Source organism: Bombina bombina, chromosome 1 (assembly GCF_027579735.1).
Source record: "Bombina bombina isolate aBomBom1 chromosome 1, aBomBom1.pri, whole genome shotgun sequence".
Classification (NCBI taxonomy): domain Eukaryota; kingdom Metazoa; phylum Chordata; class Amphibia; order Anura; family Bombinatoridae; genus Bombina; species Bombina bombina.
This window is the reverse complement of record NC_069499.1, coordinates 1,104,672,496-1,104,688,372: the sequence shown is the minus strand read 5'-3', so window position 1 is coordinate 1,104,688,372 and position 15,877 is coordinate 1,104,672,496. Positions and strand designations below refer to the sequence as shown.

The window sequence follows — 15,877 nt, the reverse complement described above, 5'->3', positions numbered from 1 at the left end:
ACGATTAAATGACAGTTGAAATAATGAACTGAAAAACAGTTATAGCATCAAACTTTAAAACAACACAACTTTTAGCAAAGGTTTGTTCCCATTAGTAAAATAACAATAATTAACTTTGACATAAAAATTACAGAGCAACGTTTTTATTCACAGTCAATATAAAATTCTCACAGCTCTGCTGAGAGAATCTACCTCCCTCCAAAGAAGTTTGAGGACCCCTGAGATCTGTCAGAGATGAACCGGATCATGCAGGAAATATAAGAGTAACTGACTTGAATTTTTTGATGCGTAGCAAAGAGCGCCAAAAACGGCCCTCCCCCTCACACACAGCAGTGAAGAGAAACGAAACTGTCACAATTAAAATCAAACAACTGCCAAGTGGAAAATAATGCCCAAATATTTATTCACTCAGTACCTCAGAAATGTAAACGATTCTACATTCCAGCAAAAACGTTTAACATGATAAATACTTATTAAAAGGATTAGTGACTTTTAACAGAGTAGTTCCGGTGAAATACCATCCCCAGAATACTGAAGTGTATACATACATGTCATTATAACGGTATGGCAGGATTTTCTCATCAATTCCATTCAGAAAATAAAAACTGCAACATACCTCAATGCAGATTCATCTGCCCGCTGTCCCCTGATCTGAAGCTTTTACCTCCCTCAGATGGCCGAGAACAGCAATATGATCTTAACTACTCCGGTTAAAATCATAGTAAAAAACTCTGGTAGATTCTTCCTCAAACTCTGCCAGAGAAGTAATAACACGCTCCGGTGCTATTGTAAAATAACAAACTTTTGATTGAAGTCATAAAAACTAAGTATAATCACCATAGTCCTCTCACACATCCTATCTAGTCGTTGGGTGCAAGAGAATGACTGGGACTGACGTAGAGGGGAGGAGCTATATGCAGCTCTGCTGGGTGAATCCTCTTGCATTTCCTGTTGGGGAGGAGTTATATCCCAGAAGTAATGATGACCCGTGGACTGATCACACATAACAGAAGAAAGTACAGACTCCAGCGGAGTTGTCTGGCAGACAAGGTTATGTTGTTCTGTAGGTACTGAAGGTTTTTGTGGTCTGTTATCACAATGATAGGGTAAGTAGCTCCTTCTAGTAGATGGCGCCACTGTTCAGATGCGCATTTGATGGCGAGCAGTTTTTTTTCGCCCACCGGATAATTCCGTTCAGCTGGAACCATAAGCCTAGAGTAATATGCAACGGGGTGCATAGTATCCGTGAGGGACTGCTTTTGCAAAAGTACAGCCCCTAAAGTGAAATCAGATGCGTCAACTTCAATGATGTATTGCAAGTTAGTATCAGGGAACTGTAATATCGGAGCTGTGGTAAACATCGATTTAAGTTGTTGAAATACCTTTTGACAATCTTGCGTCCAAGTAAATGTTTTGTCTAACATGGTCAAATTAGTCAATGGTTTAGCAATTGAGGCAAAGTTTCGGATGAATTTTCAATAGAAGTGGGCGAAGCCTAGGAATCTTTGTACCTCCTTCCTAGACTTTGGGGTAGGCCAGTGTGTAATAGCATGGATCTTTGTGTTGTCCATCTTAACACCAGTGTTGGAAATAACATAACCTAAGAAAGTAACCTGAGTGGTGTTGAATTCACATTTCTCAAGTTTTGCATATAATTTATTTTCGCATAAGCGGGCTAAAACTGTTCTGACATGTTTATGGTGTTGTTGCAAGTTATCTGAGAAGATGAGTATGTCGTCAAGGTATACTACAATGAAGATATCTAATATGTCTCTAAATATGTCATTTATGAAACACTGAAATGTTGCCGGAGCGTTACATAAACCGAATGGCATGACAGTATATTCATAGAGGCCATATCGGGTTTGAAAGGCTGTCAGCCACTCATCTCCGGCTCTCATTCTAACGAGGTTATATGCACCCCTGAGATCCAATTTGGTGTAGACCTTGGCAGTACATAACCTCTCTATCAAATCTGGAATGAGAGGGAGTGGGTATCGGTTCTTTTTTGTTCTCTTGTTCAGTTCTCTGTAGTTTATTATGGGCCTTAATGACTGAACCCCTTAGCTAAATTCTCCTGTATATAGGCCTTTGAATGATCTAACTCAGGCTTGGACAGGGGGTAAATATGGCCATATGGTATAGTCGCTCTAGGTAAGAGGTCTATAGGGCAATCATACGGCCTATGGGGTGGTAGAGTTTCAGCTTCAGTTTTATTAAAGACATCCTGAAAATCTTTGTATTCTGAAGGTAGGGCTGAGTTAGTTGTGAGTAGAATGTTATGTAAAGGGAAACATGTTAGTTTGCAATATTGTGAGGACAGTGTTAATGTCATATGTTGCCAATTGAATTTGGGTTTGTGAATCTTAAGCCAAGATAAACCTAGGATTAAAGGGTAGATATGACTGGGAATTACATCAAAACATATAAATTCTCTATGACCAGTATTTGTACAAAGAAGCATCGGTATGGTCTTGTGTGTAATTGGACCTGAGGAAAGCGAAGAACCATCAATAAGGTTAATAGACACAGGAGACAGTTTTGCTTGGATAGGTATTTTATTTTGAACAACAAACTCATTGTCGATGTAGTTGCCACATGCCACGGTATCGATTAAAGCCTCAGATTTTAGGCGCTGTGAGTCCCACTGTAAGAAGAGAGGTAACATGAAGTAAGGTTTAGGGCTATTTGTTAGAGGTATACTAAGAGAAATGATAGGTCTCGTACCCGATTTTGTCTTTTATAGAAGAGGACAGGTTTTCACATCATGCTCTGTAGATGCACAGTACATGCATAGGTTTAATGCACGTCTTCTATTTTTCTCATCTGTGGTGAGAGGGCCTCTTAAGAACCCTATGTCCATTGGGGACTCAATATCTTTAGGAGTGGTAGTACAGGGAGTGTAACGCTTGAATGAGGAGGAGGTACTGGCCTTCTCAAGTTTACGCTCACGATGACGCCTGTCTATGATGGTACAGAGGTTAAATAAATCTTCCAATCTCTCAGGCACACCAATCCGGGAGAGCTCATCTTTTATGTCTTCAGAGAGCCCTAACCTGAACTGGTTCCTTAGTGAGACCTCATTCCATTTGGACTCAATGGCATGAATTTTAAACTGTGAAATGTAATCTTCCACGGGATATCTCCCTTGTTTAAGAGCCCTGAGGGTTAATTCAGCCGTATTCTGCTTGAAAGGGTCATCGTATAACGATGAGAAGGCTTTTAGGAACTCATCTAGGGAGTTCAAAATGGGATTCTGGGTCTCATAAAGGCCCAAATCCGCGGTTCCCCCCTCAAGTAAGAGATAGTGGTTAAAACGTTCAACCTGTAAGTGTTGTAAGTTCTGGGTTTAAGCGCAAATAATAACAAGCAGGCGTTTCTGAATTATTTGAAGGTAGCCCTGTTACCACTGAACTTATCAGGGGAGGTGACCTGAGGCTCAGGCTGCGTCTCAGTATGTGGAGCTTTGGCTGCATAAATTTCTCTGAGACGGTCTTTCAGGATTTGAGTTTCAGTTTGAATGTTCTTTATTGTCTGAGATAGGGAATCCATGCGCTGTGTAAGAACCACAACTTGGTTTGCAACTTCTGCTGGATCCATTCCACTGATAATTAACTTTTCTAGGGCTGGATTATTATATCAGTATATATAGAATATACTGAGTTTTGGTTGTCTGAGTAGCTCTTCCTATCAATTAAACAGTGGTATGTGCAGTGTTGTATTAAATGTGCTACAGGCACTAATTCTAAATCAAGTGGGTTTTGTGACAGTGAGGATAACGTCAAGTAGCTGTAGCCTACAGATATTCTTACTGTCTTATTATAGCCCTTAAGGAAAGTGGCAAGTTCAATCAGGGGAACTTCACTAATAACTTTCAGGCAAGGTACGTGTAATAGGGTGTTAGCAATGGTGGTAAACTTAAGGTAACACTTAGCATATGAACTTGATACACATATAACGTTCTGGCAATAGTATGAGATACAAGAATATGGCAAATAACAGTTCAGCATACGACCTGATAATCCCTGCTGCGTGCAATCACTGGAAAGCTGTACAGTGGAGAGAGAGTTTAGCTGAGCCTGCAGGCGGATGGCAGCGGTGCTGGTTTGTGCGACTGCACGAGTTGAAGTCCGGCTGCTGCTGATGACGAGGGTAAGTAAGCTGTCACACCGCGATGAGTGCGAGGTCTGTAGTGATCCGTGGAACGTCAGGGAGACTTCCGGCTTGTGACCTTTAGCTGCTTGAGGCTAGCGGAAAAGGCTGAGTTGCCGATAGGCTAGAGTACAACACACCTACTGACGGTGCAGGAAACAATAATCCAGCAAAGCATGCTGGGACTGATGGACTTAAGTACGGTAGTGGAACCAATTAAGGACTTAAAGGAACAGTGAAGGTAAAAAGGTAAAAAAGGTCCTGACACAGGGTTAATATCGTTTGAAGGGGGTTTATTGAACAGTTAGGGTTAATTAAGCAGTGTATTCATTATTTACATGCTGCTTTTTGTGAATTTTTCCTGGGCTGATAGACTGTGTGTTTTTGGCTGGAACAAACCGGGTTCATTTTTAAGTTACACTTTTGTTTTTTAAAGTGTTGCACAGCTCCTATTACTTTCTGTACTTGTAATAACAGGAGAAGTACTGTCTTGCACTTCATATGACCGGGTGTGGTCTATGTTAATTTTTTCCATTCCGGCTGATATTTGAACCTGAGGAGAGCGTTTCCTCTGTTAACTATCTGGGTCTAGGAGGTGGTGAGTGCCCCAGCCATTGGGAGTATAAAGGTGAGTTTTCTATAATAAAAAAAATGTTTTTATTTGTGTCCTTCTGTGGGTATAACCTGAGCTATGGAGGACTCTGACATGTTAGAAGGTACTCCTTCTGTACTAAATCATACCTGTTTATATTGTGAGGAGGCCTTTTTTTTTACCGCCCACTCAATTATGTTCCACATGTCTTAACACCGTTATAAAGTCTAAGAAGGAAGACAAGCCTGCTAAGGCTCTTAGTCCCTCTGTGCCGTCTACCTCTCAGAACTCAGAGCCCCGTGAGATTACTACCCTTACTACATTATCCACACCACATGCAGTTCCCCCTTAACACATATAATCCTCCATCCGGAGGGGCCTTCTTCCTGCGAACTTTGCCACGCAGTTACAAACGGCGGTGTCTGCGGTGCTCAGTGCATTACTTCGCTCTAACAAACGCAACAGAAAGGGTAAACATAGCTCTCCTGACCCGGAGTCATCTAAATATTTATCGGATTTAGCTATTATGTCCCAGTTATCCAATGATGAGTTAACCTCTGTTGCTTCAGAGGGTAAACTTTCTGGGTCAGAGTCTTTAGTGTCTAAGCCTCCTGCTGTGGAGGAACCATCCTTTAGATTTAAAATTAAGCACTTGCGTTTTGTATTAAAGGAGGTTCTGTCTACGTTAGAGGTTCCAGAGACCGTGCTGCCTGAAGAACCTATGATACCTAAATTAGGCAGAGTTTACGAAGACAGGAAAGTTCCTTTGACTTTTCCTGTGCCGGTTAAGATGGCGAACATTATTAAGAACGAATGGGAAAGAATTGGTTCTTCCTTTTCCCCCTCGTCTACTTTTAAAAAGTTGGTCCCGGACTCTCAACTGGATTTGTGGGGCTCCATTCCTAAGGTGGATGGTGCTATCTCTACGCTTGCTAAAAATACAACTATACCTCTTGAGGATAGTTCTTCGTTCAGTGAGCCGATGGATAAGAATATGGAAACCTTTCTAAAAAGATGTTTCAACATACAGGTTTTTTGTTTCAACCGGCGGCTGCAGTTGCCGCTGTTGCCGGAGCGGCTACCTACTGGTGCGACTCTTTGTCGGAACTCATTGAGGTTAAGTCTCCCCTCGAGGATATCAAGACAGAATTAAAGATCTGAGAATTGCTAATTCTTTTATCTGTGATGCGAACATGCAATTTATTCGCCTAAATGCAAAGGGCTTTGCAGTCCTAGCCCGCCGGGCTCTCTGGTTAAAGTCTTGGTCTGCAGATATGACTTCTAAGTCCAGACTCCTTTCTCTTCCCTTCAAGGGAAAGATTTTATTTGGTCCAGGCCTGGACTCTATTATTTATACGGTTACTGGAGGCAAGGGTGCCTTCCTACAGCAAGATAAGATGAACAAGTCTAAGGGACGACAATCTTCTAATTTTCGGTCTGACAAATCCCAACGACAACAATCCTCCTCCAAGCCCGAACAACCCAAGAGTACTTGGAAGCTGGCTCAGTCCTGGAATAAATCCAAGCAGAATAAGAGGCCCGCCTAAAACAAATCGGCATAAAGGGGTGGCCCCTGATCCGGGATCGGATCATGTAGGGGCAGACCGTCTCTTTTTTCAGATGCCTGGTTCAAGGACATACAGGATCCGTGGGTCCTGGAGTTGGTATCTCAGGGATACATGATAGGCATCAAATCTCATCCACCAAGGGGCAGAGTCCCTCTTTGGAATCTGTCTACCAGGCCAGAAAAGAGGGATGCCTTTCTAGGGTGCGTTCGGGATCTTTCCGCCTTAGGAGTTGTTGTCCCGGTGCTTATCGAAGAAAGAGGTTTGGGGTTTTATTCAAACCTTTTCGTGGTCCCAAAGAAGGAGGGAACTTTCCGCCCGATTCTGCACCTAAAGTGCTTAAACAAATTTCTCAGCGTCCCTTCCACCAAGGTAGAGACTGTCATGGATACCAGACCCCCAAGGCTAACCCCCACCCCACTAATACATGGCTCACTCCCTGTTACATTAGATTTGGCCATTTCATGGCTTACGGGATCTCCCAGATGTGTGCTATGTGTTGAGTTGCTGTGTACACTTGGTCATGGAAGAGTTGATTTCTGACCTGGAAAAGCCTCCTAGGCTGTCCAGGCTCCTGGAACTCCCGGTCGGTCAGCTCACAATGGACACCCGCCTAACCCCGCTGAGGCTGGCCGGGCTCCTGGAACTCCCGGTCAGCCACAGAACAGCAGGACACCCGCTAACTTTACCCCTGGTCGCTCCAGCGACCCTTTGCCCCAGAGCTTTGCTCTTTTGGGGATTTGTAGCCCCTAGGGAGGACAAGAATTGGGGGAATTAATGGAGGGAAGCTTCTTTGGGAACCAGCGTCTTTGGACACCCCTAACCCCATAACTTCAACGGGCTGTATATCCGGTCCCCAGTAATGAACGCTGCTTTTGAGACTGTAGCATCTGGGGACCGAGAGCTTTTAATTGACACCCTGAAACCGTCACATCTGGGTCCTGGAATTCTGTGGGACTATGGCTGCTGTGGAGGCGCTGGCCTGTCTGGAGGGTCAGGAATGGCAGGAAAATTGTGGGATTGTCCATTGTCTTATCAAGATGAGCTTTGTGTATAAAAGGAGTGTATGTTTTACAATAAAATCAGTTCCTGTTTCATCTGAATGCTAGTATGTCTAGTTATTTGGGTGGGCTCCAGCTAAAATCACTTTACTGGGCTACATAGCAGCCTGTTCCAGGCAGAGGAAGGACCCTCTGGCAGAGCTACCTAGTCTGGGTAGCTGGAGTCTGCCACAGGGTGGGACCCTGAATTCTGGTGCTGTCGGGCATCAGGGGTGGCTACAGGCTGTGGTCACTTGCCAGCTACATAGCTGCAGTCGGCAGGGAGGAAGCAGGACCCGTTTGGCGGAGCTACCCAGTCGGGGTAGCCAGGGTATCCAACACAGAGACTATAAGGTTCATCCTACCTTTAATTCAGGAAGGCCAGTTTATGACCACTATAGATCTAAAGGATGCTTACTTTCATGTTCCAATACACAGGGAACACTTTCAGTTCCTGAGATTTGCATTCCTGGACCAGCACTTCCAGTTCATTGACCTTACGTTTGGCCTAGCTACTGCTCCAAGAATCTTTACGAAGGTTCTGTGGGCTCTTCTAGCTGTTGCCAAAACTCAGGGTATTGAAGTAGCCCCATACTTGGACGATATTCTGGTGCAAGCACCATCCTTTCGTCTTGCCGAAGAATTCTCTGAGTCCCTTCTCAGTCTTCTTCAATCACATGGATGGAAGATAAAATTGGAATAGAGTTTATATATATATATATATATATATATATATATATATATATATATAGTTAGATTTATGAAATCTGCAGATTGAGTTCTTAGCACTGAAGGCGTTTACTGTTCCTTAAAAGGGACGTACTAATGATATTTTAAAAGAAAAAATTGCCTCTGGGTCTTAAAGACTGGCAAGAGTGAAATATCATATGCTTGAATGTCCCCCACAGTAAAAATAACTCTTACAAGAAGCATTTTTGCAAATAGATATATATGGTAAAGATGCTTCTATTCAAATATGAAATCAGTATATAACATGCTGCAAGGTTCCCCAATAAATGAAAATAAAACAGTATTGATTTTACCTTCTTCTGCTGTAAAATATCTCTGAAAAGTGTGCTTGTTCCACTACCTCTAGAGAATCTGGAGTATTGTAAAATGTACCTTAGCCCGCAGCATTCTTCACAGTGATTGCTTAACATAGAGATGAACCAAATGTATGCTTACCTGATAAATGTATTTATTTCCGGATATGGTGAGTCCACGGCTTGAGTAATTACTGTTGGGAATATCACTCCTGGCCAGCAGGAGGAGGCAAAGAGCACCACAGTTAAACTGCTAAGTATCACTCACCCACAACCCCCAGTCATTCGACCGAAGGGGAATTAAGAAAAAGGAGTAACAATAGGCGTAGAGGTGCCTGAGGTTATAGTCAAAAGAACAACTGTCTGGCTGTGGACTCACCATATCCGGAAAGAAAGAAATTTATCAGGTAAGCATTTATTTTGTTTTTCTTTCCTAAGATATGGTGAGTCCACGGCTTGAGTAATTACTGTTGGGAACCAATACCCAAGCTAGAGGACACGGATAAATAGGGAGGGACAAGGCAGGCAGTCCTAAACAGAAGGCACCACCGCTTGAAAAACCTTTCTCCAAAAAAAAGCCTCAGCCGAGGCAAAAATATCACATTTGGAAAATTTTGAAAAAGTATGTAGATAAGACCAAGTTGCAGCCTTGCAAATTTGTTCCACAGAAACTTCAATTTTGAAAGCCCAAGAAGAGGAAACAGCTCTTGTGGAATGAGCTGTAATGAGCCATGCAGGGGCTATTAGAATCACTGACACCCTCTCCTGTTTGATACGAGCAATGACTCGTGGAAGGAGAGCAAACAGAGGAAACGGGTATGCCAACCTGAAAACCCAAGGAACCGCCAGAGCATCTATTAGAATGGCCTGCGGATCTTTTGACCTTGAACCGTACCTTGGAAGCTTGGCGTTCTAATGGGACGCCATCAGATCTAACTCCGGCACCCCTATTTGAGGACTTAGCTGGAAAACACCTCCGGATGGAGTTCCCACTCCCCGGGATGAAAAGTCTGTCTGCTCAGAAAATCCACTTCCCAGTTGTCTATTCCTGAAATGTGGCAGATAGACAGCAATTGTGGGTCTTTGCCCACTGAAGAATCCAAGTAACCTCCTTCATGGCTAAGGAACTCCAAGTTTCCCCCTGGTGATTGATGTAAGCCTCAGAGGTTAGGTTGTCTGACTGGCACCTGATAAACTTGGCTGAGGACAACTGAGGCCAAGCCAATAGAGCATTGTAAATCGCCCTCAACTCCAAGATGTTAATGGAAAGAGCAGACTCCTCCCGAGTCCAAAGGCCCTGAGCTTTTAACGAGTTCCAGACTGCTCCCCAGTCCAGCAGGCTGGTGTCCGTGGTCACAATCACCCAGGAAGGTCTCCGAAAGCATGTGCCCTGAGAAAAATGTTCCTGAGAAATCCACCACAGGAGAGAGTTCCTTGACGACTGATCTAACTCTATTCTCTGAGAGAGATCTGCATGGTCACCATTCCATTGTCTGAGCATGCACAACTGGAGAGATCTCAAATGGAATCGAGCAAAAGGAATGATGTCCATGGAAGCCAACAGCAGACCAATTACCTCAATACATTGAGCCACTGAAGGATAAGCAGTAGCCTGAAGAGAGAGGCAAGAGGAATATTTTTTTTTCCTGACCTCTGTCAGAAAAATCATTATCAATAGAGAATCTATTATGGTCCCTAAGAACACTACTCTTGTAGGAGGGGAAAGGGAGCTTTTTTCCAGCTTCACATTCCATCCATGAGAACGAAGAAAAGACAACAATATCTCTGTGTGAGATTTTGCTTGTTGAAAAGATGGCGTCTGAACCAATATGTCGTCCAGGTAGGGTGCCACAGCAATTCCACAAGAATGGATCACTGCAAAAAGAGCCCCCAGAACCTTTGAAAAAATTCTGGGAGCCATGGCTAGACCAAATGGAAGGGCCACAAACTCGAAATGTTTATCCAGAAAGGCAAATCTCAGGAATCTGTGATGGTCCCTGTGAATAGGAACATGAAGATACGCATCCTTTAGGTCTATGGTTGTCATGAACTGACCCTCTTGTACTAAAGGAAGAATGGAGTGTATATAGTCTTCATCTTGAAGGATGGAACTTTGAGAAACTTGTTTAGACCCTTCAAGTCTTGAATGGGACGGAAAATTCCCTCTTTTTTGGGAACCACAAATAGGTTGGAGTAGAACCAGAGACCCTGTTCCTGCACTGGAACTGGGACTATCACTCCCAGGGAGGAAAGATGAAGTATACATTTCAAGAACACTCTCTCTTTATCTGGTCTGCAGATAATCTTGAGAGATGGAATCTGTCTCTGGGAGGAAAAGTCTTAAATTCCAATTTGTAACCCTGGGATCTGGGACATCTCGTATCGAGGCTTGAGAGAACTGATAAAGTCTGCCCCCCACCTGATCTGATCCCGGATCGGGGGCAAAACTTTCATGCTGATTTGGAATCAGCTGCTGGTTTCTTTGATTGTTTCCCCTTGTTCCAAGACTGATTGGGTTTCCAAGAAGACTTGTATTGTTCCTGCTTTGAAGAAGAAGGGGAAGGCTTTCCTCTGAAGTTACGAAAGGAACGAAAATTACTCTGACGTCCTTTAGGCCTATTCTTCTTATCTTGAGGTAGAAAAGACCCTCTTCCACCCGTAATATCAGAGATAATTTGACCCAAACCGGGTCCAAACAAGGTTTTGCCCTTGTAAGGAATCATCAGAAGCTTGACTTTAGAGGAAACGTCCGCAGACCAGGATTTCAACCATAACGCCCTGCGGGCTAGGAAAGCGAAACTAGAAGTTTTAGCTCCTAGTCTAACAACCTGTAAAATGGCATCTGCAGTAAAGGAATTAGCCCATTTAAGAGCTTTAATCCTATCTTGAATTTCATCCGAGAAAATCTCTTCTTGAAGAGAATCAGATAAGGCGATGAACCAATAAGATGCCGCACTAGTCACGGTGCCATTGGAGACCTTGATGAACATAAATCTTTTTCAAATAAGCCTCCAGCTTCTTGTCCATCGGATCCTTAAAAGAGCAGCTATCCTCAATAGGAATAGTGGTTCTCTTAGCCAGAGTGGAAATGGCCCCTTCAACTTTGGGTACAGTATACCAAGGGTCCTTAACGAAGTCCTCGACATGAAACATTTTATTAAAAATGGGAGACGGGGAAAAAAGACACCCCTGGTTTCTCCCATTTCTCTGAGATAATCTCTCTAGCACGGTCCAGCACAGGAAAAACCTCAGAAGTGGAAGGTTCATCAAAGAAACTATTAAGTTTTTAATATTTCTTAGGAGTGACAACGACAGGGGTATCGGAGTCCTCTAAAGTAGCTAAAATCTCCTTTAACAATACACAAAGGTGTTCAAGCTTAAATCTGAAGGATACCACCTCAGATTCGGACAGTATAATTCCTTCTTCTGTGACTGAGATTTCACCCTCAGAAAGTCCTGATGTATCTTCCTCATCAGACTTATGAGAAAGGGCAACTTGGGAAGCAGAACTGAGGACAGGCACCTTACTTTCTGAATTTCTAGATTTCCTCTTGCGTTTTCCCTGTAATCTGGGAATGGCAGCTAATGCCGCAGATACCGCTGAAGATAAATGTGCAGGAATTTCTGCTTTCTTAATAAACTCCACTATGAGTTATAGAGGAACTGCAGGGCACTGCACGTGATCCCATTGAGGCTTGGGACGTAGCAGGAGAAAGCTGAGATATTATTTTAACAGCATCATCCTGAGAGGCATTAGGCTCAAAAAGTTTACCTTTATTTTGCAAGGTTTTCGTGACACATGAAGAACAAAATTGCATAGGAGCTGCAATTTGTACATCTAAACATAATAAGCATGAATTCATGAGAGAAGGCTCCATATCAGACATGTTGTGAAACAGTAAATAAACTTGTAAAGATAAGTTTCAAAGATTTTAATATTCAATTAAAATAAGCCAAGGAAAGAATACACTTTAAATGTTATCCCAAATTAGGATCGATCCCCAGCTAAAATTATGTGAGAAAAGTTAAGAAAAAACATTTAATAAACATCAAATACACTTCTAAAATACCCCTCAGGCAACCCCACGCCTCAATTAACTAAGGTGCCTTACCGCTACCAATTAAGACCGGATCACCCAGAAATGGAGAAAAACTAATTTTTCCTCAGAAACGTTATGAAGTAAAGCCGGTCACGTGACCGCAACTGCCGAGCTCAAATTACTGCTGTGACACAGAGAGGCACTACTTTCTGGTACACTGAGTACCAGAAATAACTAGTTTTTCAAACCTGACAGTTTAAAATGAATAAGCTGCTGAAATAGAAAATTCAGCCTTACTTTCAGTTTAAACCATTATTGTTTTAGCAAGTAAATGTGTCAAAAAATAAAGACTGATAAAATATTTTACCCTTTCTTTTTAAAAGAGTTTAAATGTTAGTCTCACACATGCTACAGTGCCTGCTTCATGCCCCAGTGTAACCCATACAACAGGATTATCTATGCCCCAATAAAAAAGCAGTGTCTTTTAATTTGTTAATTGTATGGTCTCCCCAACTGGAAGAAAAAGCACTTACCTGCTCCGCTGTCCGGCATGTAGACAGTTACAAGGTATGAGAGGACACAGTTCCTCACAGAGACCTTTGAAAAAGAAAGAACATAGTAGCCAACTCTGGCTTTCTAAACTAGGGCAGCAATTGTTAGGAAAACCCAGTAAGTACCTCTTTACAAGTTCCTAACTGCTTTAAAGCCTGCACTACCCGACTGCAAGGAATGACGTGGAATACGGCTATACCCCAAAACTTGTTTGTAGATGAAATAAAAAATGTTCTTCAGACACCTAAACTTCACTTCCTCCATGCACCGAAGGCAAAGAGAATGACTGGGGGTTGTGGGTAAGGGAGTTATACTTTGCAGTTTAACTGTGGTGCTCTTTACCTCCTCCTGCGGGCCAGGAGTGATATTCCCAACAGTAATTTCTCAAGCCGTGGACTCACCACATCTTAGGAAAGAAAAGCTAATTTATTGCTAATTGGTCTCAGTCAAGGAGACCAGTAATGTTGATTCTGCCAGGCTTTTGAAGAGGAATATACCTAAAGCTCCTCTTGATTTTCAAAACCTTGCAAACTGTGATAATGTTAATTAATTTTAAAACTTTTATTTTGCAATGCAGTGCTTAATTGCTAGTGTCCCTCCAAGTAAGAATGCCATCTTTCTATATCGTATAAAGGAATTGTATTGTTTCATTTTCTTTTAGTGTCATGCAGTTGTCATTTATGCAGTTTGGGTGATATAGGTGTTTAGTCTTTTGAGAACTTGAGATAAAATATATAGAACGTTCTAAGATTTGTATTATTTAGTCTGGAACAAGTGTTACATATATATTGTTATATTCAAGATGGCGAATCCATCTGCACTACTAAACTCCCTCTCTATTGCTCAGCTCAGGTCTTTTGTGTTGTTCTCTTGCTGTTTGTGTTTGTGTCCCTTTTTCTTACGCTAAGGTGCCATTATTCTCTCATTTTATTGCTATCTTTCTTTTTGTCTTTTCTTTATCTCTCCCCCATTTTTTTCTCTTTAGCTTCCTCTCTATTCAGAGAGCCCTAAACAGGCAAGCAAAAAGAATGCAGAACTTTTTATTAGTCCTAATTTATTACTCGCGGTTCAGTGGACAGTTACTGAGTTTGCAGCCTTGCATACCACAGTGCATGATGGGAACATTATTGACAAACAAGCAACCTTTTTTTTAAATGATGGTGATTTTCATATTGCTAAATTTTTTATGTATTTATTTATTTTACAGAGAGTAAAGGTGGAGACTGAAGAGCTTAGAAAATTTCGTTATGATCAGGGCCCTTTTGAGGCTGCTCATCTATTTTATGGAAATCCATATGGTATGCATCCTGAACGAGTCCTATGTATTAAACCTCAGACCTTAGATCTCCAGGTTGTATGACAAACTAGATTACAGTAATATGTGAAATTTCTCATCCACAGGCCCACTCTGCAGCACAGGACAGTGGGTCATTAAAAGCTGACCAGGCAACATTTTATTTGTGTGCTTAGTAAAGTACCTTACTTGTGAAGGATTAGTGGATGAGAGAAAATTTACAGCAGACAAGTAAAAATGTTGCCTTTTTTCCTGTAGTTAATACTAAGGGACTAGTGTGTTTTTCTTTCCTGGATAGTTACTTTTTTTTCTCCTGTCTGAAATTGTTCCAGAATATATATATATCTTGAGACAGGCCCTACTATGTGCCAAACTTTTGATATGAAACATATAAATGCTGAGAGAAAATTTGATTTGACTCTGGGAATTCAAACTAAATTATAAGAAAAATACTACATGTGAATGAAATGTTATTTATATATATATATATATTACTGTCAATTCAGTTGTTAAAATATTGCAGAGGGGGATTAAATATAAAATAATAGATAAAGTACTGATTAATTACTTTTATATTTTCAGATCCATATCCCACCAGTACAGAGATGAATACATTAAAATGCCCGCATTGTGAACAACTGTTTTTGGAGAGAGACAGACAAGTGTTCCAGGATCATGTCATATGCCATGAATATGATGAATAGTATGTACCTGCTCTGACTTCAGCCTGTCTGCTTCTTGGGCCAAAATCCTCTCCATTTCTACAGCATTTTAAATGTACGGCATCTGGATAATACAAAGTACTCAGCTATAAAACCTTTTATTAGCTATAATGATTAAAATAGTTTTAATTTTAGTTTAAAACAACAAAGTATTCTGTGTAATGAATTGTCCAAATCCAGTCTGATCACAACTTTAATTTAATTGGTTCTCAAAGTTTTTTGTTTTTTTATCGTCTTTTTTTTTTTTTATAGGGTGTTGGAAAACTGCAGGTGACATGAGCATACATATAATAATATTCAAAAATAATCACCATTCACAGTAAACCTAATCCTGAAAATTTGGAGGATCAATACTATAATATTGCAAAGTGTAGTAAATGTTCCTCTTGTCTCTAAATCAGGCTATGCTGCAGTTTGTTAGCTATTCTATAATTAGATATTTAAGATTACTATGCTTCCCCACCTTGCCAAATCCTTTAATATTGTTATATAATTTGCATATCCAATGAGAATTGTTTACATTTATTAAAATACTATAAATAAATATTGTTTTCAGATCAGCATCTTAAGATTTTTTTTTATAGAGAAATGTATTTAAATGTTTTTTTTTTCCACAGCTCCAGTAATCACAATGAACATGAAATGTGTACATACACTGCATTCTCTGTGTTTGTCTGCCCCCTGCTGGCACTTAGGGGAACATGTAGCATTTGCACTGTATGGGAGAATGTGTTTTTTTGTAGACATATCAGTCATTTTCTTTGTGTTGTATGTAAACAATATTTTAATGTATATTACATTTTTATAAACTTAAAAAATATACCTTTTTTTTTTTTATCCTTGCATAGATGAGTCACTGGCCACCAATAGATCTGTA

General features: G+C 41.2%; 1 protein-coding gene across 1 annotated transcript in view; it reads left to right on the top strand.

Annotated features, from left to right (window-relative positions):
* Positions 1–15,563, top strand: part of CALCOCO2 (calcium binding and coiled-coil domain 2) — a 147,650-nt gene extending 132,087 nt beyond the window's left edge. Inside the window, exons 13-14 of the mRNA XM_053697277.1 lie at positions 14,192–14,282; positions 14,861–15,563. Of these exons, the coding sequence (XP_053553252.1) occupies positions 14,192–14,282; positions 14,861–14,982 (213 nt within the window). The 3' untranslated portion in view covers positions 14,983–15,563. The remainder of the gene's footprint in view (positions 1–14,191; positions 14,283–14,860) is intronic.
* Positions 15,564–15,877: the final 314 nt, after the last annotated feature.